The sequence below is a fragment of the Oratosquilla oratoria genome, chromosome 4, assembly GCF_046742065.1.
Source record: "Oratosquilla oratoria isolate Oo_2021 chromosome 4, ASM4674206v1, whole genome shotgun sequence".
Classification (NCBI taxonomy): Eukaryota; Metazoa; Arthropoda; class Malacostraca; order Stomatopoda; family Squillidae; genus Oratosquilla; species Oratosquilla oratoria.
Genome location: NC_134780.1, coordinates 22443997 through 22468996, shown reverse-complemented (window position 1 = coordinate 22468996; position 25000 = coordinate 22443997). Strand labels below are relative to the sequence as shown.

The 25000-nt window shown below is 38.6% G+C and overlaps 1 protein-coding gene across 1 annotated transcript in view; it reads right to left on the bottom strand.

Moving 5' to 3' along the window:
• The window catches only part of sca (scabrous), a 144866-nt gene that overhangs the window by 84915 nt on the left and 34951 nt on the right, over nt 1–25000 (bottom strand). Inside the window, exons 2-3 of the mRNA XM_076183629.1 lie at nt 3265–3451; nt 2295–2477 (exon numbers count right to left, since the gene is read on the bottom strand). Coding sequence (XP_076039744.1) covers nt 2295–2477; nt 3265–3451 — 370 coding nt within the window. The remainder of the gene's footprint in view (nt 1–2294; nt 2478–3264; nt 3452–25000) is intronic.

Genomic DNA, 25000 nt, shown 5'->3' with positions numbered 1-25000 from the left:
AGAAGGAGAAAGGGAAGGAGAAGGAGGAGGAAGAGGAGTAAAGGTTTAATAAAGGATGAGGAGGTGAAGAAGGGAGTACAGTAGGAGGAAGGAGGGAGGGGGAGGAGGTGAAGAGGGAGGAGGAGGAGGAGGAGGAAGAGGAAGAGGAAGAGGAGGAGGAGGAAGAGGAGGAGGCGTAAATTTATTGAAGGGGTTTATGTTTAAAGGAGAAATTTTGAGAAGATTTTTTTTTTAATTAAAAATTCCTAAATCGGAATGCCTGAAAACGCGTAGATAAACCTGTACAATGTAACATTAACCCACAAATATCTTGATTTTTGGTTTTTGGTTAATTGTAGACTATTCTAAGTCGGTTAAGTCTAACTCCGTTAATTACTTGAAAAAAGTTACCTTTGTCTCTTTTTTTTATTTTTGTGTTTATTGTCTTCCGTTTTCTATCTCCACATTCCATCATCGTCATATGATCTCATCAAATCACGTCACATTTCACGAGCGTGATGCTCAACAAACACGTCACGTACATCACACAGCCGGACCCAAATGTCCGTTTCATGTCACGTATGCAAATGACTTTGTGTTGATCCTTTCGAAGTCTCTCGGTCTGTTAGACCAAAGCTGTAAACAAGACCAACATCTGGTCTGAAAGTCTGTCTTAGACACTTCCCGGACATCACTCCGAAATGGACCAAAATTGAAATGAATAATTTGATGTGACGGACAAAGACCTCCGGAGTGAGTGTGCGTGCGACACAGAGACGCGAACAACATGTCGCTAGCATGTCGCTGACAATCAGAATATCTTCCGATATGTCAGTGACACGGACGGAACAAGGATGGAAACTTGACGCTTTTGCAGTTGCTTGTTGTGACGGCTGAAGCAAGGTCAACACGGGTGAAGGAGGTATGGGAGGGAGGGAGGGAGGGAGGGAGGGAGGGAGGGAGAGAGGGAGTAGAGGGACGGAGGGAGAGAGGGAGTGAAGGGAGGGAGTAAAGCGAGGGAATGAGAGCGGGAGTGGAAAGAGGGAGTAGAGGGAGGGAAAGAGGGAGAGAGGGAGTGGAAGAAGGGAGTAGAAGGAGGGAATAGAGGGAGAGAGAGAGAGAGAGGGGCGGGCGGGAGTGGAATAGAGGGAAGGAAGGTGGAGATAAATACCCACAATCCTTGACGCGTTGAGAGGTACAAGATTGAGGAGACGGAGGATGAGGAGGTGGAGGGTGAGGAAGTGGGTGGGAAAGGGAAGAGGGAACGGGAGAGGGAGAGGAAAATGAAGAAAAAATGTGTTGGAAAGGCAAAGGAAAAAAAGAAAAGAAGAAAAAAAAGATGAAAGTGGAACGGTGGAGAGAAGGGAGGAACGAAGAGGAGGGAGGAGAAGAAGAAGAAGAAGAAGAAGAGGAAGAAAGGGTAGAAGACAAAGGCGAGGAAAAATAAGGAAATGAAGAAAAAAAGAAGAAAAACTAAAGGCGGCAGGAAAAACAGGAAGAAAAAGAAATAGGGAATTAAGAATTAGAACGAAAAGAGAGAGAGATATAGAGAGAGAGAGACAGAGAAGTGAGAGAGATATAAGAGAGAGAAAAAAGAGAGAGAAAACACAGATTCCACTCCGAAGAGGAACCAAAGATCGAAATACTTCTGGAAAGTTCGAGAAGACACATCTCTCTTCGATCAACATCGTCGCAGTCTTCGCCCGGCAGGGGCCGGCCGGGTCCGGTCCTGACGTCTGCAGACCCGCGGGCCACTTCTCTTCCCATTCTGGTTGTAGCCAAGCGATTTACTTATACAAATACACTTTCCAACGCGCACATACTAGCTAAATACTCTATCATAGCGGAGATGGGTTGAACACGATATTTCGTGTAGGTGTATGTAATTCGAGTATACAAATATAAGAAAGTCGTATTCAACTTATATCTCTCTTGATAGCGTATTGGTTTAAGTCATTGTAACTTTGTTACGGGTTAGCTGGGTTCGAATCCTCGGCTCGTCCACGTTTCAATTTCCAACGGATGTCTCCATCGAGCGATTCTCAGTCTCGACTGCGATGGCATGGAATTAAAAGTGATTTGTGGTTGAAAAAATATATTAATTGATCACTGGGAACCATTCAGTGTATATATATATATATATATATATATATATATATATATATATATTGTGTAGGTGCTCCCTGGAGGCAACCCTGATATAACACCACCATCACATCTTCTCCCCAAGCAACTTAGACCTCTTGAGCCCGATCCAGGGACAACAGAAGCCCTCCTCTGTGACACTAACAACTGCTACTCGAGTAAGTACTCACCCGCTCCTGGTTTGCCACGATCGTGGCTGTGTTGTGGTGAGCGGTGCGTGCGGCTTGCGACGTCTCTTGCTGGAGAACTTCGGCCGTGGCCTCGGCCGAGACGATCCGAGACTCGAGACCTGTGAGTCCCTTCTGGAGTTCGGCCACGTCCTTCAGGAGGAGCTGCATGTGGCTCTCGGTCTCCTGAAGGAGGAGGAGGAGGAGGAAGGGAGGTGTTAGATGTAGGATGATCATTGGGCGCGCGCGCGCACACACACAACACACACATACACACACACACACACACACACACACACACACACACACACACACACACACACATACACACACACACACACACACACACACACACACACACACACACACACACACACACGTACAATAGTCATACATTAAGATATAACTAACATTTGATGCTATCCTATATGAATATAAGATGATGTATATGCAAACCCTACATACATATTTCATTGATATCATCATTAATACCTTAAAGGTCGTATCACATGCTAATTCGAATTTGAACCTTCGTCAAAGCTCTATGGTCGCCCAAATCCTTCTGCCTCCAAAATATCTAGTTATTGCAATGTCTTGGCAGTTAGGTACACAGCAATCTTTTAAACTAAGTTATCCTACATTTTACCTTATAGATACTTGGTTGAATCAATAAAGTTTAGGTTTATATAGATAAAAGTTTATATACCAGTCCCTCAAAAAGAAAAAGAGAGAGAAAATATATATATATATATATATATATATATATATATATATAAAGTAAATTAGAATAAATTAAATGAAAAGAAAAACAAAATGCAATCGAAAAATAATTATATAAATAAATTAAAGATTAATTATCATAGATAATTAGATAAAAATAAAATAAAATAGACAACCTAGGCAAACGCATCTATTCTTCTCCCTTTACCTAAAAAACGTAAATAAACACAATAAAACACAAATAAACAATGACCTGTTTATCATGCAGGGCCTTGCTGACATTAAAAGCTTCCTGCAGGTCGACCAGGTTGGCCTGCACCTGCTTCAGGTTGTCGACCATCCACGTGCTGGTCAGGTGTTCACGTCTGGCTGTGTTTTGGTCCCCTTTGGTCTTGGACTCCTGCGCGCTAATCTGAGATTTGAGAGACTTCAACTCCGATCTGAAACAGAAAGTGATCCAAGTCAGACTTTGGCAGCGGCACTAAGGTCTGTTTTCACAGTCGTTCGGGTTCGTGTGAACAACTACGAATAACAAGGTTGATCATTTCTTGTAGATAGTGTTTACTGATCCTGTTGAAGAAGGGTGGTTAGTGATTGGTAAGCTTACGAATTAAAGTAACAGTGATACCTAGTGAAAATCATCTGGATTTCACAGACTCCAACGTCTTCGTTTGTAAGCATACCAATTTCGGTTTGGGAATGTTATTAGTCACTGTTACAGTAGGTTGTTATCCTTTTTGTTATTGTTAATATTCTGAAATATCAATAACCGAATAGAGAAATGACTCAATATACAATAACATGTATGGGTAATACTTGCCAATCGATTTCTATAATTTGTAACTCTATTTTGATAATTAGCTGAATAAAATTCAGTTGTTTGATATATTTTGGTTTTATTAGTATAGACGACATCTCGTAAAACACACACACACACACACACACACACACACACACACACACACACACAAAAGGATAAAATAAAATAAAAATTCTCAAATAAAAATCCTATTGTATAGGTTCGGGAGCTCTTAGATGTATTATAGTCATTACAAGTATATCATTATAGCACTTAATTACCATCAATTCGATAACCTTTATTACTATTCCTATCGTTACTATCCTCAGTTACACAGTCACTGACTTTTTGTGTCTCCCTTTGATATATTTCTTCCTTTTTCTGATCTGATCGCTGAGCGCCATTTTGTTTGACGCCTTCGACTTTTGTGTTGTCATGTACCTCTGATATTAACCCCCCCCCCGGGCCCCTTTCCTCCCTCCTCCCTTTCTCATCCGCTCGTAATTGCCCCAATTTTCTATGGACCATTTCTTCCCCGCATGTCAGTAATGCTCAGGTTGAAGTATGAATAAATGGGGCGAGAGGCCATCACCGGGGGTGCTTGAACCAGTCCCCCTGTCGGGGTGGGGGGGGGGAAGGTCACCTGTAAACATATGTACCTCGGGTAAGAGCAAACACACAAACTGAATTTATATTCTTCGTTCATCAAAGAACATCCTGCCGTCGTCCCAACCTTTCAAAACAACTAAAGGCGTTATCACACTAGGCTATTTTTCCGTCAACTTTCAATCCATCGGGGGGTACTGCCCACCTCCAGCATTTTACCCGCCGTAAAATCACTACGGCAAACTGTTTTGTTTTCTCAATAACTGACACAGAATGTCATTTGATATGCTGGAGGAAAATGAATTACCTCCAGCATATCTGCTCCAACAGTCGGAGGAAAAACAGCTCAGTGTGATAACCCCCCTACGCTCGTAACACTCACCAACCATTTCCTCCCTCCTTCTACACGACTACCACATCCAAGCAACTTCCTCTTTGCCACCACAACTGCCGCCGCTACATGAGACCCGGGGCGCTAAACCAGAACCTCTAGATCATAACCACATCCTATCCCGGTTTGAACTTCCAGAGCGTCTTCTTAACCAACAAATAACTAAACTTGTCCGTATGGGTAGTTAACTGCCTTCTACAACCGCAAAAGACACGTTGCAACACCTACGAATGAACACTGGTAGCTGAGGTTGAATTTTTTTTCACCTCACGGAGCACCTCCACACGCCAGTCATCAAGTCCTGAAGAACAATGACATGAGATTGTATGCAATTCTCACGTGTACCAAAACACCCCCCACAAAATAAATGAATAAGTAAATAAATAAATAAATAAAATCAAACCTATTTGAAAACACCCAAACAACCCAATAACCATTAATTCTAATGCACTGACTACAAGAACTTTTTTGTTTTCTTGACATCATTCATTCCTCTCGTCCTCAAGTTCTTTCAAAGATTGTTCATTTGAGACTCATACAAGTCCTCCCTTTCCTCTCTCCCCCTCTACTCCCATAATCTCCACATCATCCATCCTTCTCCCCTATGATCTCCCCCTCTACCCTCGAAAGCCCCCAAACCTTCCAAAGACCCCAAGACCCCAACCCCAAGCGGCTGGGGAGAGGAGCAGGATATCAAAAGACCCCAGGCGACATAGGAAGAAGTCCCCTTTTTTTGTAGGACTCTGTAGGACCCTAAAGACTCCTAAAGAGATCCCTTGGGGGCCTGAATTCAGGGTCTTACGGGCAAATGACGGGTCATTAGGGAACTCGAACTCTGTGCTTGTGACCTCCGTGTTGATTGAGCATCGTCTACAACCGTCAATTTGGTGTATCTTGTATTGCAGTGGTGCCACCTCCCTCCATCAACCTCATCCTCCACTCCCCGCACGTGCGGGAAAACTCTATGTTTGTGTTTGAGAAGGAGGATTTCTGTTATTTGCAAGCGAGCTGGGGTCATTACTGCTTGCTTGCTGGAGCAGGAAAACAGCAAGTGGTTGCGGTGGCGGTGGCAACGACCTCTGTCTACGACACGTTTGGTAGAAAGCATCCGCTACAAAAAAAAAAAAAAAAAAAACGGAACAAATTGAAGTTTTAATTGGTTACGATCCGATTATCCTTCCATACCGGTTCATAAGCAAATAAAACCACTCAACATTATAGAAAAAAGATAGATAAATGAATGAATAAACACACATATAAATAGATATATTAGCTAAAAAGTAAAATAAATGAATAAACAAATCAATGAATTAACACAAATAGATAAATACATATATACATACCTATGTATATATATATATATATACATATATATATATACATACACACATATATATATATATATATATATATATACATACATATATATATATTTATATATATATATATATATATATATATATATATATGTGTGTGTGTGTGTGTGTGTGTGTGTGTGTTGAAGAGTCTTTTCTAACCATCTAACCAGGCTCAAAGGATTCGAATTCCAACACAAAGTCTTCCTTATAATATATATATATATATATATATATATATTATATATATATATATATATATATATATATATATATTATATATATATATATGTGTGTGTATATATATATATATATAAATATGCATATATATATATATATACATAACTGTATGTATGTATGTATATATATGTATATAAATAAGCAATTTCATTCGACCCAGAATAGTGCTATACACCGTATAGGACACTGTAATCCACACACCAAAGTAATAAAATTGCCTGGCAACAGTTAGCACCAAGCAGAAGCAATCATCCATCAAGCTCTATCTCTCTCTCATATCCCGGATGTATTCTTTGAGGTTCCAACCTCGAGTCCACTTCATTTCAAAACCAATTTGGTGTAGTCGTTGCCTCAGAAGTCGCGAATTACTGTGTGTGTGTGTGTGTGTGTGTGTGTGTGTGTGTGTGTGTGTGTGTGTGTGCGCGTGTGTTAATGATAATGATAATAATAACAGTAATAACAATAATAATAATAACAAAAATAATAATAATAGTAATAGTAATAATGATAATAATAATAATAATAATGATAATAATAATAATAATAATGATAATAATAATAATAATAATAATGATAATAATAATAATAATGATAATAATAATAATAATAATAATAATAATAATAATAATAATGATAATAATAATAATAATAATAATAATAATAATAATAATAATAATAATAATAATAATAATAATAATAGTAATAATAAAGATAATGGTAATAATCAGTTTACCGTGTTAAAACCGATACAGAAATACACTGACAATATAAATTTGCGTAAATTTAAAACTAGTCTATCTTGAGTACATAATGTGCTAGGCGTCGTTACCATCAAATGATGGTGTGCTTGTATACTGCGACTGTGTGTGGGTTTGTGTTACCTGAGGCAAGTGCCCCCTCTCCCTCCCACCCTCATCCTTCCTTTTATGAGCTCCAGTTTCGCCGTCATTTCAGGCTTTTCGTACATTTAGTAGATCGTGTGTCCTGACGTCTATGACATGATCCTTCTAATCCAGAGACTTAATTGCTTTCCGTCCCGTTGTCCAACAAATTTGGCTTAATTTCAGTTAATTCATTTTCGAAAAAATAATATATTCATGATAAAAGACAAAATAAAATGTAATAACTTCACTATCATTCCACGCGTTAAACTGTCTATTCTGGATAAAGCTAGATTATTTCATTCTAGTTAATAGAAATATTAGGATAACAGAAATATAAAACTGTCGTAATTGTACAACTAGAAGGGAGGTAGAGTGAGACGGTGGGAAGTCGATTTTGACCATTTGTATTTTAGCTACCGCCAGACAAATCCAAGATTTCGAGAAGAAAAATGAAATTAGAAAAAAACAAAGTTTCGGGAAAAATCAAAATTTCGAGAAGAAAAAACAAAATTTCGAGAAGAAAAAACAAAATTTCGAGAAGAATCGCGGTCAGCCTACTGCTGCGGCTTCAGGGTCTATACTCTTTAAGTTATACAATTCGGTGACGTCATGTGTCGTCAGGCGATTTTAATCACCTGGTGGGACCTGCCCCGGGAAACCACGAGGCCATTTCACTCAGTGCCCACCTCCCAAGGCTGAATAAAATCGCCTGGCGACATTATGAACGTAAATATACGAAGATCGTAACCATATTGAAGGTTTTACGATGTCTGGCGATCCCGAGAACGTTAATGACATTAGGCTAGTGCCGTTCACTCGGGAGAACGTAATCCGCCTTTGACGTTCAATGTGCAGAACGTAAGTCGTCTTTGCCGTTCACTCCAGAGAACGTAATTCATCTTTGACGTGTTCTCTCGGGAGAACGTAAGTCATCTTGGACGTTCACTCGATAGAACGTAACTCATTTTCTTGACGTTCACTCTTTAGAACGTAACTTTAGGTTGCCTTGCCACTAATTCAGACATTAACAGTGACAACGTTAGTGTTGGTAATTTAACAACGATATTCACTTCCATTACCAACATTCATTATCAACATTAGTGATCTTTCTGATGTGGCGTATCAACACTTGATTGTATCACCACCACAACCACCACCACCACCACCACCACCACCACAACCACCACCACCACCACCACCACCACCACCACCACCGCCACCACCCTCCCACTCCATCCTCCACCATCACGACTCGTGCAAATATTAATATCCTCCTTCTCCTCCTCCTCTTCCTCCTTCAAATTCTCCTCCTCCTCTTCTTCCTCCTTCATCTTTTCTCCCTTGACCTCATTCTCCTCCTCCTCCTCCTCCTCCTTTTCCCTTTTCCTCCTCTACCTCATTTATCTCTTCCTACTTCTCCATCTCCACCTCCTCCTCTTCATTCACCTCCTTTTCCACCTCCTTCTCCTCCTTCAATCCCTCCACCTTTTATTCTTCCTCTTCCTCTTTTACAGTTTCCTCCCCTCTTCTTCTTTCTTCTCATTTACCCTCTCCTCCCCCTCCCCTTCCCCCACCTCTCCTTTTACATCTTCTCTTCCTCCTCCTTCTCCTTCTATCCTTCCACCTTTTCTTCTTTCCGTTTACCTTTCCCTCCTCCTTTTTATCTACTCTTTGCCCTCTCCTCCCTCCTCCCTCCTCCCTCTCCCCCCAACCCCTCCCCTCCTATTTCACCTCTTCCTCCCCCTTGTATCCTTCCATCCCTCCCCCACACTCATTTACACTTCCCTCCCCCTCTCCCTCTCCCCCTCTCTCCCCCGACCCTTGCGGCTGGGCGAGGACACGACAACAGGAAAAGCCAAAAATTAAAAAAATAAAAGAGAAGAGAATAGTTGTGGTGATGCCTTGATGAGTTTCAATTTGCCATCATTACTCTGAGGCGCTGTTCCCCCCTCTCCCCCTCTCCCCCGGTATTATTAACAAGGACGTGTCTTAGGTATACCACAGCCACCATGTACAACGCCCCCTGACTCCGGGGGGGGGGGCTGTAGGTCTTATCACACTGGGCTATATATCCACCGACTGTTGGAGCAGATTTGTAGCCCGCAGGAAGGAATGCTGGAGGAAAATAGACCAGTGTGATAGCCCCTTTAGGTGGTGGCTTCTGATAACTGACTGTATCCGGAACTATATTGTATTTCTGTTGTATTTTGAATTTATCTTTTTATTTTATTTAATATACATATATTTTTTTCTACTGATTAATTATCATTATTATTATTTTTGTTTTGTTTGATCCCTTTTCGGTTTTTTAAATCTGAATTGTATATTCTTTTCTTTGTCCTTTTTCATCTTGATTTAGTCTGCTTTATTGCTGTATCATATATTTTCATCTTTATAATAGTAGGTACCAATAGTAACAATTACTATGATCGATGATCATAAATATGATAATAATGATAATAATAACAATAATGATAATAACAACAATAATAATAATTATAATAATAATATTAATAAGAATAATAACAATAATGATATCAACAATAATAATAACAATGATTATAGCAATAATAATAATAATAATAATAATAATAATAATAATAATAATAATAATAATAATAATAATAATAATAATAATAACAATAACCATTATAATAACAATAATCATTATAATAATAATAATAATAATAATAATAATAATAATAATGATAATAATAATAACAATAATAATAATAACCATAATAATAGTAATAAAGATGATAATAATAATTGCCACTCGACCAAGCTATCGCTTGATTATACATTCCCTACAAGTCATTAACTTCAAAACCTTTCAAACAACCTCACCAAACCTTAGGCCCTGTTCACACTAGCGGTCTGAACCGCGCGGAAACCGCGGTAGTACCGCATAGTCAAAGAAAAAAATTGCGGTTGTGTATGAACGCCTTCGTTGACTTACAGTGTAATTAAACTGCGGCGGTTGAAACCGCTAGTGTGAGCAGGGTCTAAGGGAGCCACGGTGATGCGGTATTCAGGCTGTATCGTTTGGGAGGGGTTAGTCGGACGGTCCTGCATTGGTCCACTCCATCTTAAATGTTATGAGATCTTTTTGACGTGGAGTGCAAATTTATGGAGTGAGGAGGAGGAGGAGGTAAAGAGTTATGAATTGGAGTTCCTAGATGGAGTTTATGGAGGAAGTCGGGGTGGAAGAGGAGGGAGAGGTGGAGGAGGAGAAGGAGGTGGTGGTGGAGGAGGAAGGGATGGAATGGGAGGAGGAGGAGGAGGAGAAGGAGGAGGGGAGAAGGTGGAAGAGGAGGAAAAGAAGGAGGTGATGGAGGAAGAGGAGAAGGAGGAGAAGGAGGAGGTGGTGGAAGAGGAGGAAGGGGTGGAATAGGAGGAGAAGATGGAGGAGGTGGAAGAGGAGGAGGATGGGAAGGTGGAGGAGAAGGAGAAGGAAGAGGAGGGGGGAGGAGGAGGGGAGGAGGAAGGGGGAAGAGTAGCAGGGCTGGGGGGAAACTGAGGACGAATGACGGGGGGGAGGGGGGAGGGGGAGGGGGGAGGGTTCTGAAAGAGTCAATGAGTGGGGGGGAGGGGGGGAGATGCGTTTCGCTTGGGTGGATCCGGTAAGCATTGCAAAAGAGCCCGAGGGGGGGAGAGGGGGAGAGGGGGGAGAGGGGAGGAGGGGGAGGGGAGAGGAAGCCCAAATTACTCTCATATCCTTTAATGCTTCTTCTTAACCACCTCAAGAATTAGACCGGTATAAGTACGACCTGTCTGAGATTATTTGCATACATACATACATACATGCATACATACGTACATACGTGCACACAGCTAAACGTGTGTACATTAATTTAGCGCTTTCTTTTCGTTTTCTTCATCTTTTAATATCTCTGTCAACTTCATTTCTTCATCCACTTCCCCTCCCCACCCGCTTTCATCTACTGATTTTATCTTATCTTAATTACCTCTGGTTATACAAAGAGAGACAATAGATCCCATAGAAGGTCTTAAAAGATATTTGGGCTTTCCGTTTTGCTAATTGGCATCTTCCGCCATGTTTCATACCATAGCGACATGACGTCACGGTTCAAATTCTCATCGACGACAACGAGAACAACGACGAAAAAACATCGGCTTCTTCTTATTTATTTTTCCCCCCTGTGGCAATTTTCGCAAGTGTTTTGATCCTGTGGTGATGGTGAATTATGATTTGTTGTGAATTGTTTATTATAATATTGAGAATTTGTATTTTTTATTATCTAGTTTCCTAACCTTGGTTAAAGTTGCAACAAGGGATATTTGTCATAAATTAGTTTCACTATTTCATCTTAGAATTATACAACATTGTTTTCATTTTGGCCTTATTTGTCTATCGCTGTGAAATAAACACACACACACACACACACACACACACACACACACACACACACACATACACACACACATACATATAAAATCTAAGAGACCCACACAATGTCTAGGTTATGCAAAAAGACTGGATGAAAGAAGGCAGAGGGATGTGACAAAATCACATACATAAAAAAATAATAGAATAAAGACTTGATCTAGATGAAAGTCGTCTAGATAAGTGATTTTTTAAAATAAAATATTTTGCTTCCAAATAGAATTAATGACAAATGAAATAGGGTGGTGTATTGTACAAGTAAGCAAACACACACACACACACACACACACACACACACACACATACGCACACACGTTATTCTGTAACATACATACATACATTTATACATACTTAAACACATACATACATGTATACATACATATATGCATACATACATGCATACATAGATACATACATGCATATTCATCTTTGTAGTCACCTATATCCCATCTCCTTTAACAATCTTCCTTTTGACAGAGAACAGACATCATTGAACGAAAGGCGAGACACTGAGACACGACATAACACGAGGAAAAAGCAAAGACTCAGAAGGAGATACGAGTCAGGATGACCTTTAACAAGGTCACGAGAGTTTCTCTGACGAAGGCGCTGAAGAAGAAGTTGGTGGGATTTTCAAATGTCCTTCAGAAGGATTATGGTTATGTTCCACCCAAGAAAAAAAATCCCATTCGTTGTTTTAAAGGGTTAACGGGGATTTTAAGTGTTGGATATTGTCTCTGTGTTTTGTCTCGTATTCCACGTTCTTATGGATTACTGTTGTGATTTCGTCTCCTAGATCTTCATTTATTTTTTTTGTCTGTCGCCTAATTAATTTATTCGTCCATTCAATTCAATTGTCCTTTCTTGAGATAATTGAAGGGATGATATGGAATTGAATAAAATCGTTTGACGGTAGCCAAGAAAAGAGGAATTGATCAAAGTTGATGTAGAGTTAAAGAAGAGGGACTGAAAATTTTGGATCTACGTCATTTTATTTATTTATTTATCTATTTAGTTATTAATTGATCTTTTTCTTTTCTTTGTAGAGTTAGAGAGGAGAGGATTGATAAGTATCTTCAGAGAGTTGACGTCCAAAATCTACCCCGAGGGGCCGATGCCCGATCTCCCTCCTCCCAACTCTCTAAACCACATAATGAGAACCTCCAACCGGTGACTGATCTCCTTCTCGTAGCCAATTAGAGAGACAACAGTCATTTGCACAACACAGCAAGAGGGAAAGGAGGAACGGGAAGCAGATGATTGAGGAAGTTGAGAAAATCCTTTAAAGACGGTAATCGGAAGTAGAGTACAAATGTCGTTATAATCAGTGACACCAATCAGTCCACATCACTAAAAGGTACAACACGATTCACTCATAAGTACTACACTCGCCTGATGTGTTCTTGTTTAGTGCAAGAAATATATTAGGTTGTATAATTAATATATAAGTTTTTCAGGCCATAATGTACTCATGTTGGATTTTATACAACACAAACTTATACATTTGCTGCAGTTGTCTAGAATATATTAACTAGTATATTACTTATTAGTGAAACTAGTTATATTATATCCTAGAACATATAAAGATCATAACATTTCTTTTTAATGTTCTAGAATGTTCACTTGTTTATTCCAGTAGAACTCAGAGTAGAGTTCATAAAAGCTCTTGCTAATGTTCTAGATTATCTTAGAGTTCTAGAACGTTCACTTGTTCATACAGTCGTTGGATCATTTATGTGTTCTAGAATGTTCACTCTAGATGTTCAACTTGTTATTCCAGTTCATTCCAGTATAAATAAGAAATTTAATCAAAAGTTCATATTAATGTTCTAGATGAGCTTAGTGTTCTAGAATGTTCACTTGTTCATTCCAGTTGATCAATGACGTCATTTTTTTCAGGAACCCCACGAGTTCAAGGTTGTGGTTGTCTCGCCCGGAGCTACGAGCGTAGCGAGCAAACAAGCGCGCTGATTCGTAATTGGTGCAAGTAGATAGGCGGTGAACAAACTGTAGAACGGTTCTTCGAAAATTAGGAATAGTTTGGGTTTGTCTGCCGCGCAGATTCTGGTAAAGGAAGGATTGTTGATGGTATGGTAAGCCACAAGCTTCTTCACATTAAAAAAAGGAAAAAAAAAAAAAAAAAATAAGGTTGCGTAATGTTGAAAAAAATATTGTCAAAAAATGAAAGAAATCGATGATAGATCAAGCCAGAAGTTTCCTCACGACAAAATAAAAGCTACACAAAAATTTTATTGACGTCAAAATAAAGAAAATAAAATAAAAGAAAGTTAAAATGAGAAAGAATAAAAAAGCAAACAAGCATATAAAAAAGACAATGAAATAATGGACCGAAAAAAAAAACTAGGATCTCGTAAAACTTTCCAAGTTGCAATAGAGTGATTCAACTTGAAAGTACAAAAAATAAACAGATAAACAAAATAAATAAGTAAATGAAAAAATAGTAAAAAATAAAATTAAAGAACTATTCTAGTAATGCTAATTCTTTCAGCCTTTTTTTTTATGACGAGATTCTTGAAGAAAATCCTTCCACTAGGAGAGCTTTCCCACATTTCAGTACCAACGTAAGTCCCTGGAACCTCAAAGAAAAACGCGGCCACATGACTTTGAGGACATCCAAGTTAGATCTTAACAAGAAACGTTTACCGAACGTTTGTCCCCCTCCCCCTAACACCCCCTCTCCCCCTTCCCCCTAAAATTCCCCTCCTCCCCTAACCACTTTCCCACCCTATCCCCTAACATCCCCCTTCCCCCTCCCCCCGTAACACTCCCCTCCTCCCCTCTCCCACCCTACCCCTCTACCCCCCTAACATCCCCCTCCCCCGTAATACTCCCCTCCCCCCAACCCTACCCCTCTATCCCCCTAACATCCCCACTCCCCCACCTTCCCCCCTCCCTCCCCCCTAACCCCTCCTCCACCCTATCCCCTAATATCCCTGCTTCCCCTTCCCCTCCCCGCCAAGAAGGTCTACCACTCAGAAGTCTTGAGGCCACAAAGGCCTAACCAAGAAAGTGTCGGTGCCAAATCCGGCCTTCTTCACGGTACCACTGGCACTGAAGGAGACGATGACATATTACACGCTATCAACCAAGTGTTTGTGATGCAACAATTAGCAGTGTGAATAATTAGCCACGGGAACAATTAGGGGCCTTTGATAATTAGGGGGCTCCTTCCTTGCCAAACCATTCAGGCCCGTCATTTGCACCCGCTGCCGTTCCCTCGCCTCCCACCGGGACTTCGCTCTAAAGGCTCTCCACCTCCTCTCTACTCGTCCTCTCCTTCAGGATCTTCCTCCGAAGGACTTCTTTCGAAAAAATCTCTTCTAGAAGCTTCTCCCTCCCACCCCAACCCTAAGGTCTCTCCACCACCCCAACTCCAAGAACCTCCCAGAGCATCGTCCGGACAGAATAAAGTGTTTAGAGCATGTCGTCAGGTGGTTTTATTCAATGGTTTGGAAACTATCTTGAGTAACAAGATGAGTGTTACACTTAAGTGTTACTCTAAGTTAGATTAGGTGTAGATTAAGTCAGGTTAGTTTAGGTTAGGAAATGTAGTTGCATATTGTCAATATATATATATATATATATATATATATATAGTATATATATACAGTATATATGCAATAACAGATACTATTTGGATTTGCTAAAAGGCATACATGAAAACGATATTGTTTAGCTTTTGTTTTGTCGAGATGAATTCAATTCAAACACACACAAAAAAAAACATAATCAGTAATTTCTATATAAGTAGATACATTCCGAATATATGGAAATAAAAATATAGAAAAATGAAATCTATAATGTACATAATTGACTTTGGCTTTGTCATGTCAATTTTTTTGTGTGAAAATAACGACGATAACGAATTTCCATTTTGTAGCGGAATACCAAATGTGTTTCAATGCATTTACTAAAGCGTCCATTACAAATCACAGTCGGGTACAACAAAAATGTGACATTTTATTTTTTCATATTTTTTCTAAACTAATGAAAAGCATCATATTCAAAAGAGTAGCAGGATTTGGTCAAATAAATAAATGAAAAATTGATCAATGTGAAAATTAATAACAGATAATAATAACAATGACAACTGCGACGACAACAGCAAACTATCAAAAACAGTAATAACAATGATAATAATGTGTACACATTGTGACGAATGTGGATAGGAGGTAAAGAAGCCACTCAGGCGAAACTAGTCAAGAATAAAAGTATTTCCCTCAGCCCGTGTTCCCTTTACCTCCTATCCACAATGATAATAATGATAATTATTATACAAATAGCAATAATAGTAATAATAATGATAATAATAATAATAATAATGATGATAATAATAATAATGATAATAATAATAATAATAATAATAGTAATAATGATAATGATAATAATAATAATAATAATAATGATAATAATAATAATAATAACGGTAATAATAATAATAATAATAATGATAATAATAATGATAATGATGATGGTAATAATGATAATAATAATAATAATAATAATAATAATAATAATAATAATAATGATAATAATAATAATAATAATAGTAATAATAATGATAACAATAGTTATAATAATAACAATTATAATAATAATGACAATGGTAATAATGATATTATGATAATAATAATGGTATTATTATAATTATAGTAATAACAATAACAATAATGATATTGTTAATAGTAACATCATCATTGCTGTCCCTACATCAGACAAGTTCTGTAAATTGAGAGATTTCTATTTTCTGTGGAATAATAAAATCGCAGCAGAAGAGAGAGAGAGAGAGAGAGAGAGAGAGAGAGAGAGAGAGAGAGAGAGAGAGAGAGAGAGAGAGAGAGAAGAGAGAGAGAGATAGGGGTGGGGAAAAGAGAGAGGAATGATGTGACCTAGGTTCCCATTGCCTCATTAAAGTCAAATTCAAGCTCTCTTATTTTGATGCCCTGAAGTCACTGCCATCTTCGGAATTCGACAGAAACCGACCGAATGCGTCACATAACACCCCCTAAGAAAGAAAGAAAGAAAGAAAGAAAGAAAGAAAAGAAAAAAACCGGTGACGTCACATGTTTGAGCACGACGTCATCGAAACGCCCTAAGGTCTCAGGCACCTTCAGGATACCTGAGGATGTGACGTTGTGAGCACCTCGAGGATGACTTCTAGAACTCGATCTGAATCGCCCTCAACTCCTCCTCCTCCTCTTCCTCCGCCTCTTTCTCCTTTTCCGAACTCCACGTGATTCTATTCAGCTACCCGTGCCCCTTCTGTGTCATGCAGTACTCATTCTCCCATCCCCGATGCTACCAAGGGATTTTATTCAGTTATATAACAGCAAAAGAACCAACGCTCTCTCTCACGTAGTTTCCTGAACGGTCCTACTTTCAACCGAAGTCGTTCTTCGGGGCTCGAGGAAGGTTCTGTGTTTGTAAAGGTCTTCGAGTTCGTAAGGACTTCTGGAGTTCTTTGGGGCTTGAGGGAGGTTCTGAGTTCGTAAAAGTCTGTCTTCGAGTTCGTAAGGTCTTCTGGATTTGTTTGGGGCGTGAGGAAGGTTCTGAGTTCGTAAAGGTCTTCGAGATCGTAAGGTCTTCTGGAGTTGTTGGGGTGTGAGGAAGGTTCTGAGTTCGTAAAGGTCTCCGAGTTCGTAAGGTCTTCTGAAGACCTCCTGGATGTGTCTCCGCAGTACACGTGGCACCACTAAGAAAATAACACAAATTAACACCTTCACCCCGGTGACGCCACCTCCGGAGGCCATCTTGTCGGCGGGTGACGTCATTCCCTGGAAAGACATACGAAAGGGTCTGGACTCAAAATCTCCCCGGACGTCTCCTCCGTCCCGGAAAAAAATCCTTCTGGAGATAGACCAGAAGAAAATATCCGGAGAGCCTTTCTGGACGCCGAATTGAAGGGATCCGTCTCTTGTTTTTGGATTATAGTCATCAAGAACTTCAAGCCTCCATGATGGATTCTTCCAGATTGAGCTCTTCCTTGCCTCGTCCTTCCTCCCTCCTCCTTCCTCCATCACTCTTGTGACCCCAAACCTCAGTCTAATCATAAGCACGGGCGATGCTCTCCCCCACCCCTTCCTCAATTCCCCTCCTCCCAACCTCCAGTATTAAGCATAGCGTGCATGTGACTGTCCAAAGACGTATGATAAAAAATATAAATATTGACTCTATGGATGTTGTCGACGTTATGACGTCATTATTCGTTTTGGGAATTTCGACATTGTGGCGTACTTTCTAGGTTCCGATGACTATGAAAAAAAAAAAATCTACCTTCTTCTCGAAATTTCTTCTTCGGGTCTTCAAGAACTCGAGACCCCTGCCAATGGCTTCCAGAGGCCCCAGAGGAATATTGGAAGCTAGATGAGAGAGAGAGAGAGAGAGAGAGAGAGAGAGAGAGAGAGAGAGAGAGAGAGAGAGAGAGAGAGAGAGAGAGAGAGAGAGAGAGAGAGAGAGAGAGAGAGAGAGAGAGAGAGAGAGAGAGAGAGAGAGAGAGAGAGAGAGAGAGAGAGAGAGAGAGGGAGAAGGAGAGAGAGAGAGAGAGAGAGAGAGAGAGCGAGAGAGAGAGAGAGAGAGAGACTACAAGCCACATGACGTCACCATAAGGTTGTAGGATTCAGTGCAGAATGACAACCTTCACGATGACGTCATCAACAATAACGCAATTAATGACGACTATGTTCTGGGATTCAAATCAGATCAATGTTGCAAGACATTTTCGCTCTGCTTCTTTTGCTTTCGTGCAATGTTGCACTCCATGTAACATGAATACGAGAATCGTCTTGCAATGTTGATTAATTGTTTGTTTCATTAATAGGTGACCTTTAATTAATGAAAAGAGATCTGTTCTCTGAATGAAGGCGAGTATTATTAATCTCGGGAACAGAGAGAGAGAGAAATTAATTTATAATGATTTAGAGAAATAACGTCTTTATATGAGCAATATTATATTTCTGGAAATAGAGGTTATCACACTGGGCTAATTTTCCTCCGACATCCTACCTCCAATCTCCATTTTAATAACTAGAATGTGACTTCGCTTAAAGGAATCTAAACTTCTCTAAGAACATTTCAGCAGTATGTCTAGCATTCGTATAGGTTTAGTCTCTAAGTTCACCATTCAGCTTTGCTATATACATGACGGAAAGGTAATTTGATATTTGAATATTCGAAAATTCAAATATTGTAACCGAAGTCGTTTTTACTCAAACGAATTCTCAACGGTCGACGATGGCGAAGCCAGTGGAAGAAGCCCAGTGTGACAACGACTAAAGACGGGACCCCACTAGGATTAAGAGATTATTTTAGGGAAAAGAGAGATAAAGGGATGACGGTTATTGAGCTTGTAACAAATAATAAGAAGAAATGTATCTGATAAACAAACACCCAGGGACACTTAATGAGATGGTTGAGAGCGTAAAATGTAGCGTGTGCAGCGTCCAGCACTGAGGATTCGATGCAGAACCGCCGGCCTACCCACGGGAGAACAACACAACCTCGCCATGTTTGGTTAATATTTCAGAGTAGCTACATATGTTGTGCGTGCGTGGCGATCCGTATGAAGAGAGCAATGTACTGGATGGAAGTGGCATATCTTGATTAAATAGATATAGGTTGAACTTTGCACTTTGGGTTCTGAAAAAACATGAATACGTGAATCTGCATTTATACACAGGTGCGCGCGCATGTCATAGTGGGTGTGGGCTCTCCCTCTCCCCCCCCCTCTCTCTCTCTCTCTCATTGGATTCAGGGGTTTAGAGTGAGGTTGTGGTGAACAGAGTCCCCCACATGTGCTTCTACGCGATGGTTTGGCGTATAGTATCGCCGCTGCAGAAATGGGATGGACAAGGAATGGATATGTTGTGTAGAAATAGCTGGCCTTCGGCCTTGTATTACTCTTGTGTAGGTTAAGTCCATATTACACCTGTACTACAGGCATTTGTATCCTCATGAAAGCACAACCTAGGCCCTGCCGAGCCATGTTTCGGTCAGGATGGGTCGTTTGCTACTGTAGCGTACGCAGGGCGCGTATATGATAATGCCAGGTTTTGGTGTCCAGCCCAGATCTTTTCTGTACTCGTCACAAGCGGTGCGCGACTTAGGTCACTCTGCGGTCACTTTTGTGGTTAGGGCAGGCCTCCGAACCCTGCCCGCCGACCCAGCCTAGGTCGACACTCGCACTAACCAGAATAAAGCCTCCAAACTCACTTGAGTCTCCTTCACTCCCTCGGTACCAAAGCACAAGTAACATTCTCGTAATGTTACAAGGTCAGGTCACTTCGAATAGACCAATGAGGCGGTATGACCTGAGTATGTGTGTTTCTGTGTACATAAGTGTGTACGTCTGTGTGTGTGCGTGTGTGTGTGTATGTGTGTGTGCACGCGTGGCATTAGGAATATATTGCGTGGGTGTATTATGTGCTTGCATATGAGAATTTGTTTATGCCAATGAGCAATTGTGTATTAATCTGACAGTTCTCCATAAACATATGAAACATCTTTATAGTATATATATATATATATATATATATATATATATATATATATATATATATATATATATATATATATACATATATACCTGACGGCAGTGGAATAAAAAAGAATTTCTTTCAGAACGAGAAGAGAGGGCCCCCATAGATACTACTGCTGAAGATTTCATGGACTATAACAACACATAAAACTAAATAATCGTTTTTCTTTTCCTTCTCTCTCTCTCCCTCTTTCACCCTCTCTCTCTCTCTCTCTTTGTGTGTGTGATTCACCTTGGTCTTTGGATCACTTGTTGGACTCGTGATCGACAGCTATTTCCCTCCCGGAAGAGAGCTCAGAGCTCGTATGACCGATCTATGGGTAATGCTATGACCTTACACGCACACACACACCCAACTCCCCGCCTACGAGAGTCGGAGTAACGACTCGAGGAGCAGCCATACTGAAATAATTTCAGCCCTGGGCAGGATTCGAACCAGGTACAATCAGCACCACCGTACTGGCAGTCTAGTACTCTACCAACCGCGTCACCGAGTCGTGTGCGTGCGTGTGTGTGCATGTGTGTGTATGTATGTTTGAGTATATGCATGCACAAGCATGTGTATATTACTAATTGCTCACCATCGACAATGTCAGATCCATACGCCTTTGGACCCGAAGACAAAACTTCAATAAATAACGAGCAGAGTAGGAGTAAGAGTCACGTGACCTAAATAGTTCATGAAGAAACAATGTAAAGAACAATTAAAGTCCAATTCTTGTCACATCATGGGAAAATAGACCGTAAACAGTTTTAACATAAGGTCGGTTTTTGCCTGGATTGATTAATCCTTCGATTCGATGGTCACTTGGCTGCCGCCAGGTGATTTTATTCAGGCTAATGACGTCATATAATCCATGATCACAATTTTTTTTTAGATATTCCTCAGTGACCTTATTTGCCAAAAAGGTGGAACCATTGATCCCTTGTGAACCTGATACAGTTTGAACTTCTATCACTTGAAATGATTTCAGACATACTACTTCAGCATTTCAGGAGAGAGGGAGATTCAAACTGTACTGCAATTCAGCAACAGAAAATCTGCTTTTCATCTCTACTGCGTTGCCTGTGTCGCCTGCGTTGGCTGCGTCTCAGTTTGAGCTTAGGCTAAAGCCTGGACTGGGAGACCCAGAAATACTCAGATACTTAGATATGAAACTCTAGAAATGAATTTCAATATTAGCAACGACGTTTCTGATTGGTTATTAGAATCTGATTATATCTAACAAGGCTCACAGGAATGGTGTAGCAGGTTCGTGAATTGACAATGGTACATTTGACCTGAGTTGCAGCGAATAGATTCTTTCAACAAGAAGGTTAGCTGAGGTCAGCTAAGGTCAAACAAGGTTGGATCTTGACTTCTTCTGTTGTCTGCAAATTATTTTTCATAGAACTGTTGTGTATTCTATTCACCACACGATCACAGTAGCTGATATATATATATATATATATATATATATATATATATATATAATATATACATACATATATATATATGTATATATATATATATATATATATATATATATATATATATAATATATACATACATATATACATATATGTATATATATATATATATATATATATATATATATATATATATATTATAAATTTCTAAGGTTCATTCTCACTATTTCTTTCTATCTCCATCGCTATCATCTTAAAAAAAAAACACACACACGCGCACACACACACACAAACACACACACACACACACACACAAACACACACACACGCACACACGGCCAAAGAGGCATTTGCTTTTGACTTTTTCGCTCGCCGAAATCAATTTCTATAATCTATTTCAATTCCAACGCGCTAATTAATCTTCATCCAATCTGATGGAAAGAGTCTATATTTGACGTGTAGCGTGTCGAAGTGGATTATAATTCATAGAGTATTTGAAACCATGTTGATTAAACAACTTAGGAAAGCGAATCGACACCCACGGACAAGAGATTTTTACTCCAAAAATTTATAACTCACGATAATATGCATCCGTTGGGTCTAAAATTTTGATTTTAGTCTGTTTGTCTATAATAATTTACTTGATTTAAAAGGAAGGTTTAGTGTAAATAAGATGATACGTGTATTGTCTGATAAGTGGTTATTTTCTTATTATTTATTAATTTATTTATCTTTTTATCTTTATAGATGGATTAAATTATTGGTGACGGTTGATATGGGACCCGATTAGAAAAAAAAAATATTATGATTAAATGAAACGTGTTTTGTAGAACTGAAATTAGTCACAGAATCTAGTAGTAATAGCAATATTTATGGTAATGATAATGATAATGACGTTTATATGATTATATGACAGTTAAATAGTTCGTGTAATAATGATGATATAACCAATAATAGTAACAGTAAGAAGTAATGAAAATTATATTGATAATGAAAATAATAATGATAATAACGATAATAATAATAATGATAATAATGATAATAATTATAATAAAAATGATAACGATAATAATAATGATAATAATAATGATAGTAATAATGATAATAATAATGACAATAATGATAATTATATTAATAATAATAGTAATAATAACAATAATGATAATGATGATGCTAATAATAATAATAATAATTATAATAATAATAATAGTAACAAAAATAACGATAATAATAATTACGGTAATAATAATGATAATAATCATGACAATAATAATAATAATTACGATAATGCTATGATAACGATAATGTCATAACAAGAACGAATAACACATCCCCAACGTAAACAACAACATTAACAACAACAGCAACAACAACGACGACATCAAACCAAAACACAACTCCGCCATGAAACGCGAACCAATAATCAAATCTCCACACCAACTAGAGAGGAAATTAAACTGGAATCCTAGCGAAGCCTTTCTAGTGCATCTAAGCATGTTAGAATCTAACGGAGCTGTCATATTGCACAGAAAACGGGTTGTTTGATGCAGACGATCAAAAAGCACAAAAAGAATTGTGATAAGCAAAGCATAAATCTCGTTTTGTCTTTGCTGTGTTCGTTCAGTGTTTCGAAGATTATGAAATATTTGGAAATCGAAACGAAATTTGAACAGAAATGATGCAATCATATGTAATAGGGATTATAAGGGTAAGAATAATGAGAGTTGATAACAGAAATATGATCATAATGATGATAATGATATGATAATGATAATAATGATAAGAGTAATAGTAAAATAACACTACCATTACTACTAATTACAATGATAATAATAATATGATAATAATAATGATAATAATGATGAGTAATGATAATAGTAATAATTATATTAATAATAGTAATGATAATAATAATAGATATATTAATAATGAAAACAATAGAAGTAAAAGAATAAATAGGTAATGAAAATAACACAATAAAATATAACAATAAGTTAATAATAACGATAATAGTGATAATAACAACAACAACAACAACAATAATAATATTAATAATATCAATAGTAATGATATTAATATCAATAGTAATGATAATAGTATCAATAGTAATAATAACAATGATAGTAATAGTAATAATAATAATAATAATAATAATGATAATGATAATAATAATAATAATGATGATAATAATAATAACAATAATAACGATGGGCGGGAACAACAGTCGACCGTGGAAGGTGACAAAAGGATACGATTGCGAGTTGTGGGGGGAGAGGGGGGAGAGGGGGGACCCTAATGGGGATCCGGAGAGGATGAGGGGTCAGGGCGTCTTCCGCCACACCTCCTCCTCTTCCTCCTCCTCCTCCTCCTCCTTCTTCTCTTTCTCTCTTTACTTATGATTACTTTCATCTCAGTGCCTTCTGTGAGTCTGAAATTGCATCCTCTCTCTCTTCACTCATTCTATCTCTCTCTCTCTTTTCACTCATTCTCTCTCTCTCTCTCTCTCTTTTCACTCATTCTCTCTCTCTCTCTCTTCACTCATTCTCTCTTTCTCTTCACTCATTCTCTCTCTTTCTCCTTCTCTCTCTTCACTCATTCTCTCTCTTTCTCCTTCTCTCTCTTCACTCATTCTCTCTCTCTCTCCCTTCACTCAATCTCTTTCTTTTTCATTCATTCTCTCTCTCTCTCTCTTCACTCATTCTCTCTCTCTTTCTCTTCACTCATTCCCTCTCTTCCCTCCCCAACTCTCTCTCTCTCTCTGTCTCTTTCACTCTCTCTCTTCACTCATCCTCTCTTTTTCTCTCTTTCACATATAGAGTATTGGCTGCACAAGCTATATCCAATCAATACTGTAAAGAACTTTACTAAACCCTTACGGATCAGGGTCACGCAGATGACTGAAAACTAATCTTCATTATAAAAAAAAGAAGAAAAAAAATCACATTTAATTTCTACCCTCTCATATTTTCATTTTATTTTAATCTTGTTTATTAATCTATTTTCCCTTTTTTTAATTTCTTCTAGACCGCCTTTATGATTTCTCGTTTTCAGCGCGATTTAAGGATAGAAACGCTGGTTATTGTTAACTAAAGTTAACCTCGTTTATGTGTCCCCGCTTTCGCCTCCAAGTCATATACTTAGTTATCTTAACCATTTCCAGTTACGTGGTTCATTTAACGATTTTATTCAGGTTAAATCAAGTGATCCTCTGGGTTGATTTTACAAAGTTTAATTTTTTTTTTCAAAATAAAAAAACGTGAAAAAACCTTTTTTATTTTTGTTCATCGCCAGTGTTCTGCTAAAAATCTATTCAAATGAACAGACGATAACTAGCTTAGTTCA